The 24,948-nt window shown below is 37.9% G+C and overlaps 1 protein-coding gene across 6 annotated transcripts in view; it reads left to right on the top strand.

The window, feature by feature from the left end:
- The window catches only part of Cep112 (centrosomal protein 112), a 387,025-nt gene that overhangs the window by 44,005 nt on the left and 318,072 nt on the right, over positions 1-24,948 (top strand). For 4 of the 6 annotated variants that reach the window (XM_075990285.1, XM_075990287.1, XM_075990289.1 and 1 more), the window contains exons 5-8: positions 2,083-2,176; positions 3,673-3,750; positions 17,850-17,897; positions 18,162-18,239. In XM_075990285.1, coding sequence (XP_075846400.1) covers positions 2,083-2,176; positions 3,673-3,750; positions 17,850-17,897; positions 18,162-18,239 — 298 coding nt within the window. The remainder of the gene's footprint in view (positions 1-2,082; positions 2,177-3,672; positions 3,751-17,849; positions 17,898-18,161; positions 18,240-24,948) is intronic. The other 2 variants (XM_075990288.1, XM_075990284.1) reach the window with 1 other exon arrangement.

Below are 24,948 nucleotides of genomic sequence, written 5' to 3'. Positions count from 1 at the left end.
AGACACGTCTGAAGGGTAAGATGAGTGAAGTCATCTTGTAGTTACTTGAAAAATAAATGACAAATTGGGGTAGGGATCTTTTCAGAAGATTCATTGTAAAGGGAGAGCAGTTGCTTGGGAGCCATGAGCAGGTGCATGTGAACTAAGTCTGTCCTTTTATTCATGCCCCTGTGCAATAAATAGATAAATGGTTCAGACTTCCTTTTTATTAATATTTTCTCAAGAAGTACTTTTAATATTTAACCATTTTCAATTTTTAACTACAGCTCTTTTTATGATTGTTTAATCAATTCTCAAAAAAGAATAGGCCATTGCTTAGCGCATCAAGTGTATCTTCCTATAAACCAAATTTTAAATGCTTGTATAAGCTCAAGCATGTTGGCTAATGAAGTTAGCCTCAAATTATTGCCTGTCTGTTTTCCTCTTTGCTTTCAACAATTTGCACAGCTGGGAGGCTGAATAGACTTATAAAAAAATCAGTAGTTCTTTACATCTTATCCAGACATTTAGCATTGCTTAGCAACGAACCCAAAGGATGCTATTTTATTAGTCTTACTTTATACCCCAAACCCTACATCACTTTAGTACTTTTTTTTTTTGTAAATCTAGTAGTCTGCCTTTTTTTGGGCACTCATTTTAAAGTTTCCTTCCTTCCTTCCTTCCTTCCTTCCTTCCTTCCTTCCTTCCTTCCTTTCTTTCTTTCTTTCTTTCTTTCTTTCTTTCCTCTGTTTGGGTATGTATGTCACAGGATGCATGTGGCAGTTAGAGGAGAACTCTGTGTAACTGGGTCTCTTTTCACCTTTATGTGGGTTCTGGGGCTCAAAGTCAGGCATGCCCCTGTGTCAGTGGCAGCAAGCATGTTTTCTGCTGAGCTGTCCCTTCTGTCCATTTTAGATAGTCTTATGGCTTGAATTTTGTGAAGGAAAGAAATTCTGATATAGTTCATGATTGAACACTAGTTATTTAAACTAAATGTGTGCGTGTCTTCCCAACTTACCTTTGGGAAGTAAATTCTGAAAAACTGTAGGTTTATTAATCCTTATATATATCTTTTCTGTGCTCTCATGCTGATGATAAAGTTCAATGAATTGTGTATTTCTAGGCCTTCCTATTTAATATTTCGGAATATTTTCAAATGCAGTAATTGTAGCTTGCGAAACCAAGACTGGGAGAGTGTTTAAGCGTACTAGTCAGTTTCTCTTTCCTCTGCCTTGAAACTGTCGCTTGCTCTGTAGGTATTAAAGCATATATATAAAACTTTGGCCTAATGTGTAATATTAGAGAATATATAAACATAGTATATTTATATTAGTGAAGAGCCTTTTTCGTAACATTAAAATAATTTCCCTTTTCTAGACTTATATTTAAATTTTAAAAACTATTGATATTTTGGGTGTTTTGCCTGCATGCATTTCTGTGTACCAAGTGTGTGACCTGCTGGACATGCAGGCAGAAGGAGGGCAGAAATCCCTTGGAACTGGAATTAGAGGTGGTTGTAAGCTGCCATGTGGGTTCTGGGAATTGTACTTGGAACAACAGCCATTGCTCTTAATTGCTGAACCATCTTCATAGCCCCTAGACTTACAGCATTTTGCCTGAATTGACAAGATTTATTTTTATATTAACAGCTTCTGTATTCTGTGGTTTTTAATATGGTTTCAAATTAATTGAAACTTTAAGCAACTAGGAAATTTTGTTATTTTATATATTTTAAGATTTAATCTTGAATGTAACAAAGTTTGCTAACCTGAAAACAATGTTTCTTTAAGAATGTTCATGTCATTTGCACTTTCTTAGCACCTGGGAAAAGGAAAGGAAGAGAAATGATTTAGATACATGTGGCTAGAATCTCACTTGAAAATAGCATTTGTTTTTATGGGGCTTTTATGTGACATTTTACTTGTTTAATGTAAATGAAAGAACATACTAGAAGTACAAATGTTTATTCATTTATGTCCATGAATATTGTTCTTCTGTTGAGTGAACTATCATCTCATTTATAAAGGTGGGCGATCCTAGATTTGGGTATTCTCTGTGCTCTGAGTTCTCCACAGTTTAACCGTTACTATTTTGGTCTCTTAGTAGAGAGGAGTACACTGGAAAGCTCGAAATGAGGTCCCATTCCATGAGTCCAACTTACAGAGAAGACAGACAACATATTACCTCAAAGATCTGTGTAAGATTAGATTTTACTTTTACTTGTTCTATGTTTTAAAAAGAATTCCAAAGTTTGTTTCATATTGTCGAAGTTCCAATTAGTATTTAAAAGTCTGAAGTTAAAAACTGAAGTGTGAAGGTTTTGGTGGATGTATCGATGTCAACAAGAGTGATACGATTCTGCTTGCTCGTTGATGCTGAACTACACTGGTCAGCCTGTCATTTCTCCTGAGCGCCAAAAAGTGATGCTGGAACATCCCAGTTTTCATTCTTTTTCTCCTTTACTCACTATGTTAATTGAGTTATTAGATCCCCAGTGTTCATAAAATTAAGAAGCAAATTAATTTATAGTGATGAAAAAATACTGCTTTTTTGATAAATATATATATTCAGATATGAATGCCTCTCAAATCAGTGTGTTTACCATTGACTGATTTGAACAAGCTGTGTAAAGGGAGAAGTGGTTTTATGTGTAGCCATTATTGCCTAATGCTAGTTGTCTTGGGCTATGTGACTTTGAGTTACAAGGAAGGTCATGAGCTCACAAAGAAGGCTTAAAAAAGTTAAGAGGGCACCAGTGAAAGTCATCACAAGTTGTTAAAGGTAGAAACAATAGAAACTCCTTTCACCTTGTTGAGCAGGAACTAGAGGAAATCAGTAGAATGCATAGAACATTGCTTGCTTTCATCACCTGTTTGGGTGTACATGTCATGGATAGACCCACTCAGTGTTTAGCAGCGAGGTGCTCCTAAAGCAGAAGCATGTTTTGACAACAGAGCCTGTCTCAGAAGACAGCGTCAGGTCTGTAAGGCAGTTGTTCCTCTATGTGGCTGCGCCTAGAGCTTTAATATGGTTGGATTTCTCTGCACAGCTCCTAGGCTGTCTTTAGTTGATTAGTTTTAATTTGGTTGATAAATATGTAGTACTATGACTTATACAGGAGAAAAGTAGAGTCACATAATTGCGTTTTCATGATGCGAGTCTTGAGTTTATTTCTCTTTTTATAAGTGTATGAGTGAGATTAATTTAAGAACAAAGAACTTCTTGGACGTCAACACAAAACTTCCCTGTTAACTAATTTTAAGGAGAGTAAATAATTCATCTTTTCAAGTTCTCTCCCTGCTTTCAAGCTACTGTGGTATACCACAATTAAAACTTTTTGTACAAGAAACTTAAAGAGTCTGGATTAATTTTCAAAATATTCTTTTGATGTTTTTGAAATCTACTTACTTTGTGAATATATTGCTAAGGCATCTCATTGCCTTAAGCATCTGTAATAAACAGTCATTAGTTAGAGTTGAGACTAGCTTAGTTGTAACAACCCTGTCCTCTGTGGACAATACCACATCACCAAATAAGTACACAAAATGGCCATTACTTTGAATGACATGTTTTGTCTTATTTTCTTTTTCTCCTCTTATTCCCCCACCCATTTTTCTTCCTCGTTCTCCTTTGTTTCTTCCATTGTTTCCTCTTTTATTTAATTTCTTCTTCTTACCTGTTTTTGTATTTCAGGAAGTTCATTCAAAAAAATCTCCTGTTTCTTTGGATGACAGTGACATTGAAGCTCGCCTGAATAGTTGGAATCTTGGGGTAAAACCAACATTTTTTTATATGCATATTTGTTTTATAGGCAGAGTCATATTGGGTATAGAAAATATCTTAACTAATTTAATTCTATTCAGTGAACATTGGTTATTAAACATTTATTACTGTTTTGGCCCTGAAAGAATTTTAAGTAAGAGGATGTTCCAAGGAAATATAAAATGTCCTTGGCTAACTTTCTTGTTGATGAAATAAGTCAGGCACATTAAAATAGCTAAATAACAATTGAGGATGACATATCACAAAAATACCAAACTAAATTATACACAAAGTAAAGTGGGAGTGCATGTCACTTAACAGCAGGGGCACATCCTACATTCTATGATGTTATCAGGTGATTTCCTCTTGTCTGTACACAAACCTAGATTGTGTAGGTTAACCATTGAGTGTCAACCTTATGACCTTAGCAAGAGGTATGGTAAAGCAAGATGTATAAGGGCACTGATGGCTTAATAGGACAACTTAAAGTAAAAACCCCTTTGTTATGATGCCTTGATCCCCTTCAGTGATGGGAATTTTTCAGTGCTATAATAATATGGAGGCATCATTTTACAAGTGTTGTGTGGCTAGTGAATATGCTGTGGTAGAGGGAAAGAAGGGAATGAAAACATGAAGAAAGTCATTCAGATTAAAAAACAAGAAAGAAAAACTCAAGGAAAAGTCATGAGTGAGTAGCCATGATAGACAGAGGTTTTCAAGTACAAATGTCACTGTGGACATGGGCTTCTTTTCCAAGTTCTTGGTTTATTGGATAAAAGAATTTAAAAATTGACCCAGAAGGGAACTTGAGGAAGATTAATTGGAGTCCAGATGGGAAAAGGAGCCCTGATGATAGGCGAGACAACGTGAGATCTCGGCTGTACCGTGGGTAAGGAGTCAGCACAGCATGGCGTCTGGAAGTCAGGAAGGGGACAGGCCTGCAGTGACAGTCCGTGAGCAGCTGCCCTGTAGTGCCCATGGCATTTTCCAGAGGATGTCTACACACTGGTATTCATGTGCCCCAGGTGGCTTCAGAGGGCTCCTTGGCATTCCCTTCTGCCCGATGGCCCTTCTCAGGAAGGGTGCAAGTGTTTGCATAGGTGGACAGAAGGAATTTAAGGCAACAGTAGATGTTCAAAGATTTGTTAGTGTAAGTGAACTAAACTAGTTGTATGGGATTGTTTCTGCTTGTTATTATCTGGGGATTGGGTAGTTAATGTCGATAGGCTGTCCTATATTACATGTTAACTTGAGAATTTCACTGTTTCCATTTGCTCCTTGAGACAGACTCTCATGTAGCTTTGGCTGGCCTAGAACTCACTATGTAGATCAGGCTGGTCTCAAACTCCTGGGTAATCTCTGCCTCTGCGTGTCGAGTGTTGATATAAAGGTGTGTTCTGTCAACTTGGTTGAGAAGCTATCGATTTGGATTTCAGGTTGTAGTGAGACCTGGAGGCTTTTTTTCTCCTTTATATTCTATTTTTCATATATGCTGTCAATTTGCTTTGAGGACATTAAACTGGATTTCAAATGATTTTCATGATGCTTTTGCCACTTAAGAATTTATATCCCAGCACTGTAAGAATAAAAAGAATTTAAAGTTTTAAAGATATGAAAATCAGAGGAATAAAGTTGTCTAAAATATTAACAGAGATTAACATTGTTATACAGGCGGGACCCTGAAATCTGCCTGAAAATCGAAAGTCTAGATGCTCTCTAAATAGAATTGTTGAGTGTCATTGGCACTCAACATGTTTAAGAGTTTAGAACATTTTGAAATTTTGATCTTTGTAATAGATGTACTCTATTGGTAAAGTTTATGCAAATATCCCAAATTTGAGACAATTTGACCTGATTATATCTTTCTTTTCTTCTATATGACTTTATAATATTTAAAATTTAAATGAAATTGGAACATATTATAAATTCTTTATGACTTACAGCATTGAATTTTATCTAAATTTATAAGCATTAATTTTTCTTTTGCATTTGTAGTCTAAAATTCAAGTATTCTGCTTTTATTGGACAGTCAAGGTGCTCTCGGTTTGTTGCTAATGTGAGCTCTTGACCAGAATTGTTGTATTCATATTTTGTTGCATAAGTCACACTAAAACTTGGGTTTGTTATAGTTTCAGCAGGTTTGTTCCAGTTTCAGCCAGCTAACGAGTTGTCCATTTCTCACTCATTCTCGTCTTTAACAAAATGCTTTAGGCAAATTTTGTTAATGACTTTATGACGGCTAGACTAGGTGTGAGTAGACACAGAGAAAGCAGACTAATTGCCCATTACGTGTTGAGAGGCAGCATGTGCCAGTGTGGCTGCTTTTGATGGGAGGGGCGGGGAGGCAAAGCTGTGGAAGAGTAAAGGGAGCTCAGTGACTGATGGACTAAGCTGTGGGGATATGGGCTTGGCCAGTTAACTGACTGTCAGGTAGAGGAACTTATTTTAAAACTGAATTTTATTTCAGACTGGTGGAGTTCTATGAGATGGTAAGATTAATTGCAGAATTAAAGGCTTGGAGCTCATGAAATTCAAGGGCTACAGGCATCTTTTGGACTCACTATAGTGGGGGTGTTGGCATGATGCAAGAGCAGCTCTAGTTTTCAGGGGGTCCAGATAAAAATGGGGCAGATGGGGATGGACAGAGAGAGTATCTGTCCTGAGTGGACAATCAGAAGGGTGGAATTAGATGTGAAATGAAGGCAATGTGAGTCTCCTCTTCATTTTGGGAAAAGACTAGTTACAGAAAAGAGAAGTGGAATTGTTGGGCAGGAGGAGAGCAGCCGGAGGAAGAAGGTGCAGGGATTGTTGCTGTTGGAGGGAAGCCTTGTTGCCAGCATGGAAGAGCACAGGAAACCCCACGGAAGGACAGATGGCCGCCGCAGAGCAGCATCAAAGAAGAAATGAACCCTGGTGCTTTTCTTTTAAACTTGCCTTTGCCCTGAGCCGTCTGGAGCTTTAGATGCACAGTTCTTAGTGCTGTGTGTGTGTGTGTGTGTGTGTGTGTGTGTGTGTGTGTGTGATTATTTAACTGTTAAATCTTTCACATAAGAAAAAAATTTAAAAATATCTAAAATATTTTGATGCAATGCTTTAAAACTAGTCCTGCTTGGGAATTTGTTTTACCACTTGGTTATTTGTCAGATTTACAAATCATATAAAATAGAAAGGCTTTACGTTCCTGTGGACTTACAAGGCATGTACATTAACAGGCTAACCTGTATCTTTTGATCAGAGTGGAATAAACTATTCAGTTGGTGAAAAGCTTGGGGTTGTCTTGAGTTCAGTTTTGTTTGTGAATGTCCAAATAGCTTTGTTTTCTTTGTTCTCTGAAGGAGGAGCTAGCAGCTAGAGTTGATCTGGGCTGTGAGGTAAGGCTGCATTTTTGACATTGCTGGCACTATTGTTAGTAACTTCTTTCTGCTGATGTAGTTCACGTTCTAGAATTTGTTAAATACATTTTTCTCAAATATACTTTCTTTTTTCACAAATATGTTAATTTTTTCTAGTATATACTTTAAGCAGAGATTTTTAAAAGGTAGTAATGAAAAATTCATCTCTCATTTAAAAAATATTTTACTTTTCAAACATTAGTTTTTTTGCAGCCTTGCTTGTGGTTGTGATTGCTTAGTTCTTACTTTATTGTTATCTGACTATAATGAGTCTATAACCTTATTGTTAGTTCTTGAGATTCTTTCTTCTGCTTGGTCAGTGCATTGGTAATGCTCTCCATGGAGCTTTGCTTGAGTTTATATTGGCCTTTTTGTTTCTAGGTTTTCCTTTCAGAGATTATCTCTTCTTTCTGATTTCTTGTCCATGCTGCCAAGTTTCTGCCCAGATCTTTCACTTCTTTTATAATTCACTCTCTGTTTATCTAAATCCTCATTGGGGTGGTTGCTCATTTTTAAATCAAGTTTGAATTCTTAAGCATTCCATCCATTTCAACATTTTTGGATTCAGTTATTAAAAATCTGTGAACTTCTAGTGGAATCAGATTCCTTGCATTTTCATTCTACTTATGCTTCTGAGTGTCTGCTTGCACATCTGTGGGGATAGATGGGTCTTCTAGTTTTAATTAAAGGTCTTATTAATGAGCATCCTTTAGTTTCCAGTACCAGTCAGAGAGGAGAAAAAAAAGCTGCCATCATAGCAACAGCATCCAAATAAAACAAATATAGAAATACAATTAAAATCAGATAACACAAGGTGCTTCATCATTCCAGGTAGTTATGAACTGCTGTGCGGGCACTGGAAGAGCAGCTAGTGCTCTCAATTGCTGAACTATCTCCTTAGCTCCACTAGGTACTTTCTTATGAACTTCTAGAATGTGTTTATGAATTTTCTTTTATAAGTGGAGTAACTTTGACAAGCAATGGCAGTTACTATCATAAATCAAATTAGCAAGTACTCTCTTCATTTTTCCTGTTTTCTATGGTTAGAATTATATGGGAAAGTTGGTATCCTGACAGCATTTAAAGCTTCCACTACATGAAGGTTTTGAATTGTAATGCCAAAATTGTGGTAATTACTGTTTGTTTAAAAGAAAAATAACACTTTGTAGAAAGGTCAATTTTATCTTAAAATTTACTAATTACTCTTACACTGGGATTTAAATAATATTTGAGACCATTCACTCAGATTTTTGTTGTCTTTCCCGTTTTCTGCCATTGCTTTCAGGTTTTCTTTTCTTCTTACAGCACTTTCCCAAGTCTGCATTGGGAAGTATATTCATAGTTTTACTTGAGAAACTAGTATTCATTTCTTTTAAAAGTGAGTATCAACTTCTGTTTCACGCCACAGTGAAATAACCCTCTTGTAGCCTAGCTCCTGTAACTGAAAACCCTGCCATAATATGGAGGTCAGCCACCTGGAGATATTGAAAATTCAACAGAGCAGGCCAATGGGAGAGGAACACTGGCACAGCTAATATAACAGAGTGTTTCCTTGGCCTGTCTGTATATTTGCTTTTCTTCTTTAACTCCAGGGTAGGCAAAATTGGGGAATTGTGTTACAGGCTTAGATGGTAAAAATCCACAAGGGAACCAATCTTTTCAGCTAGAGGTCTAGGAAATAGACTGGGAGAGCCAGTGGTAATACTTCCTTTCCTTCTCCCTCCTTACCTCCCTCCCTCCTTCCTTTCTTCCTCTCCATGGCCCTGTCCCTAGTCCAGACTAAAACACTTTGTGGTGCAGTGGCAGTGGAATGGTCCTGTCTGTCAGGATGAAGCCAGGGAAAAGTGTCTCTATCACACAAAGAATCCTGCAAAGCAGGTTACATGTATTTCCCTTGTGTTTTCTCTTATCACTTGGCTGAGAGGGCTCAGTCAGTGGAGCTGTGTGATATCCAGGTTACACAGACTTTGAAGGAGCTCAGCATTCTGGCCTATGGGACTGAGAAGGAAATGTTTAGTTCTAATGTGAGGAGTAATCTGAGAAAGAGGGGAGAAGAGAATTGTTTGTATAAAACAACACACATGTTGGCCTTTCTCCAAGGTATCTTTATTAGGAACACACTCAGAAATATTATAGCAAAATTTTAGAGAATTGAATTACAACCCAAACTATTGCTGTAGTGCTGGATGGTACCTCTATGATAGCTTTGTAGGGACATGGACGATAGAACTGACATTAAAACTGTTTTCCACAGAAGGGGTAATAGAACTTGTAAGTAGCTCCAAAACCTGCCAGTTGTCCACCGAGAAGCAAACCATCCTTGTCAACATTTTTGAGTCTTCCTACCTGACTATAATGATTGTAATTACAACCCCTTGGATAAAGAAATCAAACTAGGGACCAATAATAGACACGATGTGGGCTAGAGCTCTTGACTGGCAACTGAGAGGAGAGAGAGGACTCCAATCTTCTTGGTCACACTTAGGTTTAGTTATCACCAAAGCATAAAACTGGGCATGATGGTGCATACCTACAACACCAGCACTCGGGAGCAAGGGCAAGAGAGTTAAGAGTTCAGGGTCATTCTCAGTTAGATCTTGAGTTTGAAGTCAGCCTGGGCTATATTGTACTATGTCTTAAAAAGCATACCTGGAAACTCCACAAATATTTGTCAGTTAAACAGCATACTTTTGGAAAATCCAGAAGTAATTAGAAAATATTTTAACTTAGTAAACAGTGACAAATCAGAATCTGTGGGATCTATCTAAAGTAGATCTCCATGGAAAATTTACAGCATGGAATACTTAACGACTGAGAAGAAGGTAGAGAGTCTTATCCTTTGAATTAGCAGCATTAGGAACTGCACAGACCTGCTCTCTAGCTAAGCAAGCACAATTGGTAAGAAACATGAACAATATCTGGAAATCATCCTAAGGACACAGAGCGAATGATTCCACACTTATTCAAGAAAACCAATGATAACTTCTTAAGAGCAGCAAAGCTCCATGGCACTCGGGCCTTGACTTACTATCATCCTCCCCTGTCCCTCTAGCTCAGCATTATGTAAGTCGCATCCTCACTGGGTGTGATCAAGAAGGTGGGAGTTCTCTCTCTTTCCTCAGTTGCCAACCAAGAGATACTGTATGTCCCAGGGAATGGTATGCTGCCATTTTTTAGCCATTTGGAGTCTGAGTTCAAAGGGTAAGATTCTGGTGAATATAGCTGAGTGATGGGGTATGGGATGCCTTTCTTCACTCAGCCCACCTTTGTAGAACATAGCCTTCTATTCATAGGGCAGATTGCACATCAAGGGTGGCAAGCCAAGAAGACCAGGGGAACTGTTTCTACATGGTGCCATAGATGTAGTCCAGGGCCCAGGCAGTCCAGAACTGTGAGATAAGTTCTCATGAAGAACTCAGTGTACTGGAAACAGTATAGAGGAGATCAAGCCTAACCAGGATCAAGAATATAATGGAGCTTTCGATGGTAAACTGAGCTAAATATCCAGTTTAACAAAATACAAGGAATGGCAGTACCTAAATAGAGCTAGCCCTGCTAAAATCTATGTCATACAAAGATGATTGTGTGTATGGTCAATATTGTAATTCCTGAAGAGTGACACCAAGTCTTTACACTGTGAATGAAAATAGTCTGACTAAACTAGGAAATAATTAAACAAGTAAGCAACAACAATTACTTCTGGGCAGAGTAGTCATAATCTGATATATTGGAAAATATATAATTTTCAGGAAAGCATACAAAGAATTAACAGTGAGTGATCTGGACATGTGGTAAAAAATCAGGTGGCAGAAGCCTTTCAGGAATCCAGAGGCCAGATTTAATTGATTTCAAAGCAGCCATTATAAATATATTCAAAGAACAAAAGCAAACCATCTGTAAAGAAGCAAAGAATGCAGTTATCACCATCAAATAGGAAAGACTCTCAGTAAAAACTAAGTATATATATATATATATAAACTACGTGGAATTTAATATATAAAACAGAAATAAATAAAGGAAAAATAAACATTGTTTCAGAGAACATGGGATGCCCTTAAATATATCAGAATAACATAAGCATAATGGAGGTACTAGAATGAGAAGAGAGGGAAAAAGGATCAGGAAATATATTTGAAAATATAATGCCTGAAAATTTTCAAATTTGTTGAAAAAATGATCTGTGTATTCATTAAACCCAGTGACTTTCAAGTAAGGCTAGACACAAAGATTATCCATGTGTAGACACATTGCAGTAAACATATTGCAAGAAAAAAATCATGAAAACATCAAGTGAGGAAAGAACAAAGTACTAAGTCATCAAACTGTCTAAAGAAACCAGAGCAAAGAGGACAAGTTAACCCAAAGCAAGCAGATGAAGGAAATACAATAGATTAAAATAGAAATTGAAGAAGTTGGACACAGAAAAGCATTAGGAAAAAAAATAAATGAAGCTAACAGCTGGATCTTTAAATGATGAATAAACTCAACAAGCTTTTAACCAGACTGACTAAGAATAAAAAAATAAGCTTGCTAATATTAGTAATGAAAGAGGAGATAGACTACAGAACCTACAGATGTTCAGTGTCAAATAAGGAATTACTGCAGATAACTCTGTGGGCATAAATTTGTCTGTAGATAAAAGGGACAGAGACCTTCAGCAACTTGAACTCTCTAAAAAGAGAAGTTTGAAGAGTTGTGCAGCTATTAAGTACAATGAACCTGTAGTTAAAAATCTTCCACTGAAGCAAGTCTAGTCATGGATGATTTATCTGATGTATCTAATGAAGCAGTTAAGGGAGAAGTAATATCCGTCACAGTCTTTTCAACAAGATGGAAGTTTCATTTGTGTGACCAGTGTTAGTACAAGAACCAGAAAACAGAAATAATTGGTAGAGCTCATATTTGACAAAGGCTTTTATTTAGAATGAATGAAGAATTCTTGCTAAGGAAATCTAACAAAAAGAAAGACAAAGGATGCTATGAGGAGATACAACTGGATCTGTTCAATAGTTTTAGCAAACAGTTGACAGTGTTAAGTGCTGGTGAGGATGAGATGCAACTGAAACATATGTCTTTCTTTGGGGAGTGGCAAAATATTACTTTCTAAAGCTGGACATCTTCCAAAGGAAGTAAAATATTTGCCATGTAACTCAGGAGTGTCGCACTGAGGGTTGATTTAAGTAAGATGAATGTGTATACTCAAACTAAACTTTCATACAAGTGTTTGTAATAGCACCCCCTTTTGTTTTATTATTGACTAAAAAGCAAAGAGCTCTAAATACTTCTAAATGGAGAATGGATGAGCTGGTAATATGTGCGTGCATACAATGGAGTTTGCCTCAGTGATAGTAAGAATTGTTAACAGGCCATACAAAAAAGTGGATGATTTTCAGGAAGTATGCAAAATGAAAGATGTTAGACTAAAGTCTTCAGATACTGAAAATGCTATTTAAGTTAGACTTAATTAATGCAAACAAAAGATTATTGGGCTAGAGGCCAGAGCGGCACTCAGTAGATTTTAAAGGTTTACTACAAGTATATGCGAGCACCTTAGAAGTTTGAACTCTTTGATTATACCTGTGCTGGTTGTTTTGTTTTTGTCAACACAAACAAGAATCATTGAAGAAGAAGAAATTTCAGTTGAGAGCATGCCGTCATCAACTGGCTGAGTAATGATCGGTAGGGGAGGGCCCAGCCCTCTGTGGGCAGTGGCATCCCTGGGCAGGTGGTTCTGAGTTGTATAAAAAAAGCAGACTGAGCAAACTATGGAGAACAAGCCAGTAGAGCAACACCCCTCCATGGCCTCGGCATCAGCTCCTGCCTCCAGGTTCCTGCTTCGAGTTCCTTCTCTGACTTTCTTCCTGATGGACGACAGCTGTCAAGGCAAATAAGTCCTTTCCTCTGAGAGTGGCTTTTAGTCATGGTGTTTATCACAGCAGCAGAAGGTAAACTAAGATGGCACCATTGAATGGATTTGCTAAAACTCAATTGTCTTCATTCACAAAATCTAAATAAATATTTTCTGAAGTTTAAAATGAGCTGTCAGCCATGGGTATTCTCTTGTCTTTTTATTTATTATTTGAGGAAAAACAAAATAAATCATGTGTGTTCCTGACCGACACATGCACTTTGCATTTTTAACTTATTATGCTTGAAAACCCGGAAGCCTTTCAGGACAATTAATTTTTGTTTATGTAGAATTTTTCCTATTAAAAGTCATTATTCACTTTGAGTTACCTTTTGAAAGAGGTCAAGAAATAGCCAGGCATGTAAACCAAAATGTAACTCCAGCATTTGTGAAGCACAGGCAGGAGGATTGGCATGAGTCTGAGACTGACCTATGCTACAGAGTAACCTTGTCTTAAAAACAAAAGGAAGGAAGAAAGAAAGAACACAAGCTGTTAAGATGACTCCATGGGCAAAGGCACTTGTCAAACCTCATGCCCTAATTGTGTCCCCAGGACCCTCATCGCGGAAGGAGAAAACCAGCTCTCCCCAGTTGTCCTCCTATTTCACACGCACACTGTGGTGTAAACATACCCACATACACAGAAGTTAATAAATGAAATTAAATACACCGAAAAAAAGTGGTTTTGAGATTGGTGAAATTATTATAGCTGATATTTTATCTTAAAAAGGAGATGGCAGTTTCTAAAAATAAGAAGAAATATGGTTATAAAACAGAGGCCTAGGAGAAGAACTTTTGCTCTTGAATTTATTTTTGTATGGCCATGGGGTATTGATAAAACTGATCTGATTAGGAAATAGATACATTTCCAATAAATGATTATTTCAGCAACACTAGAAATTACCACCAAAAGAGTAGTTTCCTTTTCATGTTTTTACCCAAAAATCAAAATCAAAATACAAAAACTCTCAGTATCAAATAGGTCTATGTAAAAGTGGTATGTAAAACCAACATTAATGAGTAATGGTGAAGATTCGTAAAAGTTCTGTGCTGTCTCCAAAGAGGTGCTGAGAATTAAAGATCCACTAATAATGCCTTCCTTAACCTCAGAAAAACAAATCAAAACAACAACAAACAACCTAACCATGTCAAAACAAAACCAACAATGACCCCGTAGCTCATCAGAACCAATGAATGATGCACCAAGGTATAATTTGTCTCACAGGCAGTAGACAACAGTATTTCCTGCTTGTGTTCTGTTCTTTGGGCTCCCCCACCACGTCCTTTTGTTGCTGGATGGAATGTCTTAAGCCTGTTCAATGATTGTTGAAATATTTTGGGTAAACTCGTGAATGAGTCTTCACATGTAGGATTACTTCTGTGGAAAAATAGTTCTTTTAAAAAGTTACTCTTTGTGTGTGTGTGTGTGTGTGTGTGTGTGCACGCACACTAGCATATGCGCACATGTGCACACACTTCTGGAAATCAGAGGACAGTTTGTGGGAGCTGGTTCTCCCCTTCTACCATGTGGTGCCCAGGGATTGAAGTCAGGCCACCAGGTTTGGCATCAGGCACCTTTACCCACTGAGCCATCTCACTGGCCCCAAATATTGATTTCTATAACATCGATATATTATATATAATATAATGTAATTTCTGTAATATAATTTCTGTAATAATTATGAAACACAGTTGACTAGATGTTGAAAGCCGAATCCCCTGCCCAGCTCCTTTCACCCCTGTGAAGAGTTTTTCTATAATTAAAAGTTATTTTAGTTGTTGTTGCTGGTAATGTATCATTTGACAATATCTTTCCCTCTAAAGTTTGTGTATCTGATGAAGTATTTTTTAATTTTTCTGGAAACAAAGTTTCTCTAATGGATTGTTAGTCAATCAGAAGGTATTTGCTTATGGAAGTTCAGCTAAAACCTGAATAAATTGGAAATATAAACCAACAAAAAACAATTTGTAATTCGTGTGCCTGCTAAAAGCTAAATGAAATAAAACATCCAAAGTCAGTTTTTGTTAGAGCACTGTCAGATATCTATATTACTGCCTAGCTTAAATTATTATGTATTTTATTATTGCTATTCTCTTTGCTTTGGAAACAAATGTGCAGGTGCTTGAAGGACTTGTGCTGTGGGAATCTAGTTATTGGGGCTTTGCCTTCTATATTCTCATCTCCATCAGTGTTTCACACGAGTCTCCGCAGCTTCCATGCTAGACATTCTTTTTTGTGGCGTTTGTTCTTGATGTATTTTGAGAGACCGAGGTTTTCTGAAAGAACATGAAAGAAGTCGGCCTTAAGACTGTTTACACATTGCTCCATCCAAGTCCATGCTGCCTGCGGATTGCAGAGCGGGAGTAGTCAACTTCAAAGCACATCTGGCTGTTGTTACAAAATCAGAAAATAGATTGCTTATTTTCCCTAAATAGACTCAAGAACATGCTTTTCTTTGAATATTTCCCAAACTCAGTGTATTATAAATGAATAAGAACAGCAGAATATTGTTACCAGTTTTCACGGTTTTTTGTTGTTTTTATGAATTAGAATAGACATTTTTCTTTATTCATCAGTTTGAAAAAATAATTCATAATAATAGAAGCCCTTAACTTCTTTATTTAATGCTTTTAAAGATGAAGGTGGTGGAATAAGCCTTATTTCTCTAGAGTTGAAATGCTGCATTGCAATTAACTAGACCAATATTTTGTGTCCTGCTTATAAATGTAGAGCTGGGCAAAAATAAGTCACAGATGGTTTCCTTGGCTTTTGGTTTTAAATCTAAACTTAATTAGAGCTTGAGCATCTTTGAGACTTATTTTTCCTCTTCCTGTTTCTCCTCATATTTAATTCAGTTTCATGAGTTAGAGCTGGGTGTGTAATTGATGTGTGTGTGTCTTTAGCGAACTCAGTTTCTGTGTTCCCCCAGTGAAGAATGTTAACTTGCTTCTCACATGTACTTTGGGACAGCAGGTATTTGCTGGATGCATTTTGTTGCTTGCTAGAAGGTTGCTGCCTGTTTAAGCAGCTGTGCATGTGCAGTTTGTCACCTCCTCTGGCACAGTGCTTGAGCCACTTAACAAAGGCTCTGTTGTGATTCATGCATCTTCTAAAGATGCTTGGCATCTTGAGCACTGAAGTCAGACTTAGACACAGCCAGCCTATAGTGTTGCCAAACATACAGTTGCGGTGACTTTGTACTTTTTGCTAATTCTGTTGAGGCTTGGGATCTTTATTTGACTACTTTCATGTGGATCTTGGAATTACTATTTTCTCTCTCTTCATTGTGATGTAGGCACTGCTAATAGGCGTTATTTGGTTCCATTGTTGGTGTATGCTCAGGGCAAGGAGTAAATTGAAATTCATATGGTTTCCAGTACCTTTATGGGATCTAGTCTCTGGGTGGAGAAACCCATGTGCAGTTTTTGCTTTTCTAGGGAGTAAATAAAATGCATATATTCTTCAGATCCCATCTGCTCTTATACTAGACTCAGAGATTTTAAATTCCGATTTTTTAAGTTTAGTTCCTCTGTTTTCTTCAATTGATTCTTGATTTGTCTTTGCCTTTTATGTTAAATTGAGTGTAGATATTTTCACAATTATATAAAATATTGCTTTTTGAAAACCGGGTAGGGTTTTGGAAAATTGAATTGAATAAGATACATATGAAAAGGCTTGTCACCTAATCCTAATTGTGTAATTCAGGGTAAGCACCTCTTCTTCTTTTGGAGTCATAGTGTTCTTTTCATTTTGTGGTTGTTACTGTAGTAAATTGTGAGTTTATGCTGTGAAAAAATTAGTCTTCTGGTAATGACTTTTAATTTTTATTTTATTTGTAAATGAAATAGTTGGCATAAAATGGCTTTATTTAGCATAAAGAAATTCAAGAAATCTCGATTGAAAGACGTTAAATATGTGTTAGATAACAGAGGTGTCCTTGTACTCAGTCTTCCCAAAGATGTCTTTGGAAACATACTGTTGAACACTCAGGGTATTATGTAAGGGCCTTGAAAGTGAACCCAGGATGCTTTAGGAGCTGCTGAGAGGTGGGACGGAATGTAGTTCCTTCTCTCCTTCCTTTTCTCTAAGAATATCTTTGGAAACTAGAGTGTTGGGAATAGACTAGAGATGTGGCAATCATGGTCTTTGTTTTTTAAACCCACATTTTTTGGCGACAGTGAGTGCTAGGTCGTAAAAGGAGGTGAGCATCCAGGGTGGCACTAGCCTGGTAAGAGAAGAGCTAATTTTCCTAGGAACCTCATTCTGACTCAGTGAGTCTTGAGAAGGTGGGAGAATGATTGCAGCTTTTAGCAGATGGTATTTACATGGTAAAACAAGTTGTTTGGTGCCCTTGGAATGTAAGTTTGGGGATAGTGAAACTGAAAGATAGATTTAGGGAGAATCTCAAGGGAATTTCATGTCCTCATTTACGCTATGAGTTGCAGTTAAATAGTCCTGTCTCTAGCATGTCTGGGGTGTAGTGACTAAATCGATATTTAAAGAATGAATACATGTGCGCGTCGAGGGCTTGTGGGTATAAACAGACAGGCAGATGGGCACACATTCTGGTAACATAGTCATTCAGGATCTGGTAAATGTGAAACGTGAAGTGAAGAGCAGTGGATGAGAGTGGGCACTGAGGTCGAGGGCCATGAAGGTGCATTCAACCCAGAGAGGAAGTTCATGGAAATAAATGTATGTGTGCTACTTTAAAAATGAACTAAGTATACAGAAGACATTTTCACCTAGAAAAATGTATTTTATTCAAATGACTCCAAGATTAATGTCTTTATTTATAATTTTACAGATAGAAAATCCTCGGTACCTGAGACAGAAGCCTCTCCCAGTTTCTCTGGTAGGTAATGATTTCACTGGGCTTTTTCTAGGGACAGGTATCTTTAAATAAAATATGAATTTTTTAAAATATAAAATAATGTAGGCTCGCATTGAGAAGTGAAATAGTAATTTTAATCCTGTTGCTTAGAAGTGAATGAATCCCCTTATTTTCTCCAAGGCTAACATTGTTTTGAAATGAATTTCAGAAACTTTATTATTTTATTTTTAAAGAGCTGGTAAACTAGTCCTGGGAAGTTTTAAATGACTCTTACTGGTTCTACAGATAACTCCAAAGGCCAGCCTGAGGAAGTCGAGCAGTCTTCATGATGAGCATTTTCTCTCTCGAATGCACGAGAAAGAGGTAGGATTGTCTTACTTCTCACGTGCCTAGTAGTGAACACAGTTGATATCGTGTAATAGGAATGTTCAGACTCTGCAGGTGTGATGCACAGGAGAAAAAGGTTAGCTATCCGGGCTCAAAACCAAATCAGTGCAGACCAGGCTGGGCTTGCTGTTAAAGATTTTAGTGTGTATCTCCCATCTTGTCTGCTGCAGCTCCCTTCTCCTAGGGAGGGTTGTGGTGCAGGATTCCTTCCTAACTATGATGCCCAGGAGGCAGAGATGATGTCAGTTTTAGAATGAGTGTGTTTAACTTCAGTGAATCTATGCATCCTCTCTCTCTGCTGACTGATGTGGGATTCCCCTCTGTATGCTGTGAATATATTTTATTACCATTGGTTAATAAAGAAGCTGTTTGGGCCAATGGTTTAGCAGAATATGGCCAGACTGGAAGAGATAAAGAGAGAGAATAGGTGGAGTCAAAGAGACTGCTTGTAGCTGCCAAAGGAGACAGACACTGAACCCTTACCAGTAGGCCACAGCCTCATGTCAATACACAGATTAATAGAAATGGATTAATATAAGATGTAAGAGTTAGTTAATAAGAAGCCCGAGCTAATAGGCCAAACTGTGTTGTAATTAATATACTTTCTATGTGATAATTTGGGTCTTAGAGGTTGGAAAACAAGCGAGTGGTCTTGGCTTACAAAATGGCCCCCAACAAATTTATGTTTTTATTCTCATCATTCTTGCTCTTTGTTATTTATTCATTTACTTATTTATTATACAACCCTACTACTGTTTCCCTTTCTTCCTGTACTCTCAGAACTCCCTACCTCTCCTCTGTCCTCCTCCCATCTACTCCTCCATTTCTATTAAGAGGAAGGCAGGCCTCCCATGGATAGCAACCTAACATAGCATTTCAAATTGAAGGCTGGATGAGGCAACTCAGCATGAGGAAAAAGGTCCCAGTACCAGCAAGAGTCAGAGACAGCCCCTGCTTCCACTGTGAGGAGTCTCACAAGAAGACTAAGCTACACAACTGTAACATATATACAAAGGGCTTAGGTCAGTCCCTTGCAGGCTCACTGGTTGTTTGTTCGGTCTCTGTGAGCCCCTATGAGCCTGGGTTAGTTGATTCTGTGAGTTTTCTTGTGATGTTCTTGACCCTTCTGGCTCCTACAATCCTTCCTCCTCCTCTTCAGCAGGATTCCCCAGCTCTGCCTAGTGTTTGGCTGTGGGTCTGCATCTATTTTCATCAGTTGCTGGATGAAGGCTCTGATGACCATTGGGCTAGGCACCAATCTGTGAATATAGCAGATCATCATCAGGAATCATATCACTGATTTTTTTTTCCAGTCATGTCTCATTCTATCCTAAGTTTCTCAGCCATTCAGCCTTTGGGTCCTTGTAGTAATAGGAGCGGTGGGGCTGCGTCCCCAACACCCCAGCCGCCTACACGGCTAGCTTTGCCCCGAAATAATTACACGGACACTGTATTCTTTTAATCACTGCTTGGCCCTTAGCTCTAGCCCTTACTGGCTAATTCTGATATCCCAATAAACCCATCTCTAATAATCTGTGAGCACCGGTCTTACCGGGAAGATTCTAGGTCGGAGCTTCATTGCGTGTGTCTGCCCGGGAGCAGGGCATGGCGTCTCTCCTGAGGCGTCTGCTCCCAAGAGGAGAGCTGTCGGGTCTGACCTTACTTCCTCTTCCTCCTGGCATTCTGTTCTGTTTACTCCACCTACCTACGTCCTAACCAATAAGATGGGCCAAAGCAGTTCCTTTATTAGCCAATGACCTTCCTCCACCAGGTCCTGGCCCTCTAGGCAGCATCAGGAATGGACTTTCTCTATTGCCATGGGTCTCAGGATGGACCATTCATTGGTTGGTCACTTCCATAATTTCTGTACCACCTATACCCCAGCATGTCTTGTAGGAAGGACAGATTGTAGGTTGAAGGTTATGGGCTGGGTTGGTGTCTCAGTCCGCTGTAATTCTTCCTGGTTACAGGAGAGGACTAGTGTTCAGCTTCATATCCCCCATGGCTAGAAGTCTTAGCTAGGGTCACCTTTATAGATTTCTGGGAGTTTCCATTGCATTAGGTTTCTAGCTCACCATAGAGATGCCTCTCAATTCCAGTTGTGTCTCCCACTACTCTCTCCCTTCATCCTTCCCCCCACCTGATCCCTCCTGTTCTGACTGCCCACCCCCTCCTTCACCCTTGATGTCTATTCTATTTCCTCTTCCCAGGAAGATTTATACGCGTCGCACCCTTGAGCCCTCCTTGCTATCTAACCTCCCTGGGTCTGTGGATTATAGCATGGTTATCCTTTACAGCTAATAACAACTATGAGTGAGTACATACCATGTTTGTCTTTCTGGGTCTACCTGGTTACCTAACTCAGGATGATTTTTTCAAGTTTCATACATTGTCTGCAAATTTCATGACGTCAGTGTTTTTAATAGCTGAGTAATATTCCATTGTGTAAATGTACCACACTTTATCCATTCTTTGGTTGAGGGACATCTAGGTTGTTTCTAGAAGATTATAAATAAAGATGCTATGAACATGAGCAAGAGTCCTTGTGGTATGATTGAGCATCCTTTGGGTATATGCCCAAGATTGGTATAGCTTGGTCTTGCAGTAGATCTATTCCCAATTTTCTGAGATGCCACCATATTTAGTTCCAAAGTGGCTGTGTAAGTTTGCATTTCCACCAGCAATAATGAAGGAGTGTTCTCCTTGCTCCACATCCTTGCCAGCATTAGCTATCACTTGTATTTTTAATCTTAGGCCATTCTGACAAGTGTAAGGTGAAATTTCAGAGTTGTTTTGATTTAAATTTCCCTGATGGCTAAGAATGTTGAACATTTCTTTTAAGTGTTTCTTGTCCTTTTGCGATTCCTCTGTTGAGAATTCCCTGTTTAGAGCTGTACCCCATTTTTTATTGAATTATGTGGTTTGCTAATGTCTAGTTTCTCGTGTTTTTATATATTTTAGAAATTAGACCTCTGTCTGATGTAGGGTTGGTGAAGATCTTTTCCCATTCTATAGGCTGCCAATTTGTCAAATTAATTGTGTCCTTTGTCTTAGAGAAGCTTTTTAGTTTCATGAGGTTCTATTTATTAATTGTCAGACTTAGTGCCGGTGCTGTTGGTGTTCTGTTCAGGAAGTTGTCTCCTGTGTCAATACATTCAAGACTATTCTCCACTTTCTCTTCTATCAAGTTCATTGTGTCTGGTCTTATGTTGAGGTCTTTGATCTACTTAGACTTGAGTTTTATGCTGGGCAATAGATATGCATATATTTGCATTCTTCTATATGCCAACATCCAGTTAGGCCAGCACCATTTGCTGTTCTTTTTTCCATTGTATAATTTTGGCTTCTTTGTCAAAAATCAGGTGTCTGTAGGTGTGTGGATTTGTGTCTAGATCTTCAGTTCATTTCATCGAGCCACCTCTCTGTTTTATGCTAATACCATGTGATTGTTATTACCGTAGCTCTGTAGCAGAGCTTGAAATCAGGGATGGTGATACCTCTGGAAGTTCTTTTATTATACAGTATTGTTTTAGCTATCTGGATTTTTTGTTTTTCTATATGAAGTTGGGTATTGTTCTTTTAAGGTCTGTAAATAATTGTGTTGAGATTTTGATGGAAAATGTATAGAATCTGTAGATTGCTTTTGGTAAGATGGACATTTTTACCATGTTAATGCTAGTGATCCCTGAGCATGGGCGATATTTCCATCTTCTGATATCTTCTCCATTTATTTTCTTAAAAGGCTTTAAATTCTTACCCTATAGGTCTTTCACTTGCTTGGTTAGAGTAATTTTTATATTACTTGTGGCTATTGTAAAGGGTGTTGTTTCCCTGATTTCTTTCTCAACCCATTTATTGTGTTTATTGTGTGCTGGAGGGCTACTTATTTCTTTGAGCTTATCTTGTGTCCAGTCACTTAATCAGCTGTAGGAGTTCCCTGGTATAATTTTTTGGGATAATTTATATATACTATCATATCATCTACAAATATTGATACTTTGACTTCTTCCTTTCCAATTTGTATCCCCCTGATCTCCTTTAGTCATCATAATATTGCTCTAGCTAGAACTTCAAGTACCATATTAAATAGATATGGAGAGAATGGACAGCTTTGTCTTGTCTTTGATATTAGTGGAATTGCTTTAAGTTTCTCTCCATCTAATTTGATATTGGCTCTCAGCTTTCTATATATTGTCTTTATTGTATTTAGGTATGTTTCTTGTATCTCTTGTCTCTGTAAGACTCTGATTATGAAGGAGTGTTGGACTTTGTCCAAGACTTTTTCAGCATTGAATGAAATGATAGTGTGTTTTTTTCTTTTAGTTTGTTTCTATGGTGAATTACATTGACAGTTTTTTATATGTTGAACTATTCCTGCATGTCTTGAATGAAGCCTACTTGATCATGGTAGATGATCTTTTTGTTGTCTACTTGGATTCAGTTTGTGAGTATTTAAGTTGGTATTTTTTTATCAATGTATTTGAAGGATATTGATCTGTAATTTCTCTCTTTATTTTTAGTTTTTCTAGGCAGGGTTTCCCTGCAGCTTTTGGAGCCTGTCCTGGAACTCACTCTGTATACCAGGCTGGCCTCGAACTCACAGAGATCCACCTGTCTTTGCCTCTCAGGTGCTTGGATTAAAGGTGTGAGCCACTATTGCCTGGCTTGTAATTCTCTTTCTTTGTTGAGTCTTTGTGTGGTTTGTATATCAGGATGATTGTGGTCTCATAAAATGAATTTGGCCATGCTTCTTCTGTCTCTATGTTGCAGAATAACTTGAGGAGTATTGGTTTTAGCTCTTTGAAAATCTGGTAGAATTCTTCACCAAAACTGTCTTGCCCTGGCCTTTTTTTTGACTGGGAGACTTTAAAGCTTTTGTAGCTTTTAATGTGTTTCTTCTGCTAGTCACATTACAGAACGGTTTGACAAGGAGTATCATCCAGCAGATTTCTATTGTTAGTTCTTCCTTGTAATTTGAGGAAATGTTCCTGACATGGACCAAGACATTTGGAAACCTGTTGTCACTAAAAATAAGAGACAGCACAAAAAGAAGACCAGCTTTTAGATCAACCCTCAATTCTCAGAGAACATATAATAGACTGCTGGATTTAAAAAGAAAACAAAACAGGACAAATTTACTTTACTTTAATTTATGTGTATGGGTGTTTCTCCACCATGTATGTCTGTGCACTGTGTGTGCTTGGTGCCTGAAGATTTCAGGAAAGGGCATTGCATCTCCCGAAATGGAGTTAGAGGTGGTTGTTAGTTGTCATGAGCTGCTGGGAATCAAACCTAGGGCCTCTGGAAAACAGCCAGTGTTTTTAGCTGCTGACCCTTCTCTCCAGCCCTGAAACTGCGATTTTAATAGAATTCCACTCTCACCCATTTCCTAGAAAGAGGTGCTGCTTCTTTCTTACACTGAATGATAGTTAGGCCTTTCCCCATGAATTTTTAAGTTAAATGCATTGTTTAAAAAGAGCCATGCAGTAATATTTTGTTTATAATCTAACAAATAAAATTTGCCTGAACATCAGAGTGCAGAGCTAAGCCACTAGTTAACCGTAGAAGCCAGGCAGTGGTGGCACACACCTTTAATCCCAACATTTGGAAGACAGAGGCAGATGGATCTCTGTGAGTTCAAGGCTGCCTTGCATGAGATTTGGTCTGTCTAAAAAAGAAACAAAGCTCACAGAAAGATGATCCCAGCACTTGGAATGACATGCCTTTAATCCCAACACTAGGGATTTGGAGACAGGAGTGATATGGCTGGGCGGAGAGAGGACTTTAAGGTAGGAGGAGACAGGAGCTCAGTGCAGTCTGAGGATTCAGTCTGAGATACAATCTGAGGATTCATAGAGAGAGGATCGCCCCTTCAGTCTGAGGATTCAGTAGAGGTAAAAGGTCTCTCTAGTAGCTGGCTGCTCTGCTTCTCTGATCTCTCAGCTTTCACCCCCTAATATCTGACTCTGAGTTTTTATTATCAAGAACAATTAGAATTTGTGTTACAGAGCCAAATGAAGTAACTTACATAGTAAATGAGAGAACTGGTACTTTAACGACTTATTATAAAATATACCAACACAATTCTTAATAAGTAACTGTATAAAGAAATGCTCCTTAGGCACGAGTTGGTTCATGGTCAGTGTCCTAGGTGCTGATGAGTAATTTGTTGGATGGATCTGAATAGGCTTTGCACTTTGCTGAGCTGTTCAAACAGAACACCAACAGCCAGGTATTGATGTAGGAAGAAATGAGGAAGAGGCAGGAAGTCACTAATGGAAGTAAACACCAAGGCATGTAGACAACTTAAGCAAAATAAATAATAGTACTAATTATTTTTATTCTTCTGTATAAATTTGGCTTATCTATGAACATATTAAAAAATTAGAATAGATATCCACATGTATTATATGCATATTATCTAACATTTCTTTTAATGTGATAATTCCTGAAATAATTATCATTAATGTTTAGGAGAATTTCATGTATCTCTAATCCCCAGGATAACATGGAACTGACTTACTCTTTGTTATAAATTGGTATAGTAGATAACAACTTGCCTAATGAAATATTTCAAATTTGTATCCTGAGAGTAGTTTGTGCTAGATATATTAGTGAAAAGCAATCTTAGTTCTCAGCATGGAGACTCATGGTTAGTAACTGGTGAAGTTCTCTAGAAGGAGGA

Source organism: Microtus pennsylvanicus, chromosome 11, assembly GCF_037038515.1.
Source record: "Microtus pennsylvanicus isolate mMicPen1 chromosome 11, mMicPen1.hap1, whole genome shotgun sequence".
Taxonomy (NCBI): domain Eukaryota; kingdom Metazoa; phylum Chordata; class Mammalia; order Rodentia; family Cricetidae; genus Microtus; species Microtus pennsylvanicus.
Note: the sequence above shows the minus strand (reverse complement) of the source record. Positions and strands in the feature narration are given on the sequence as shown.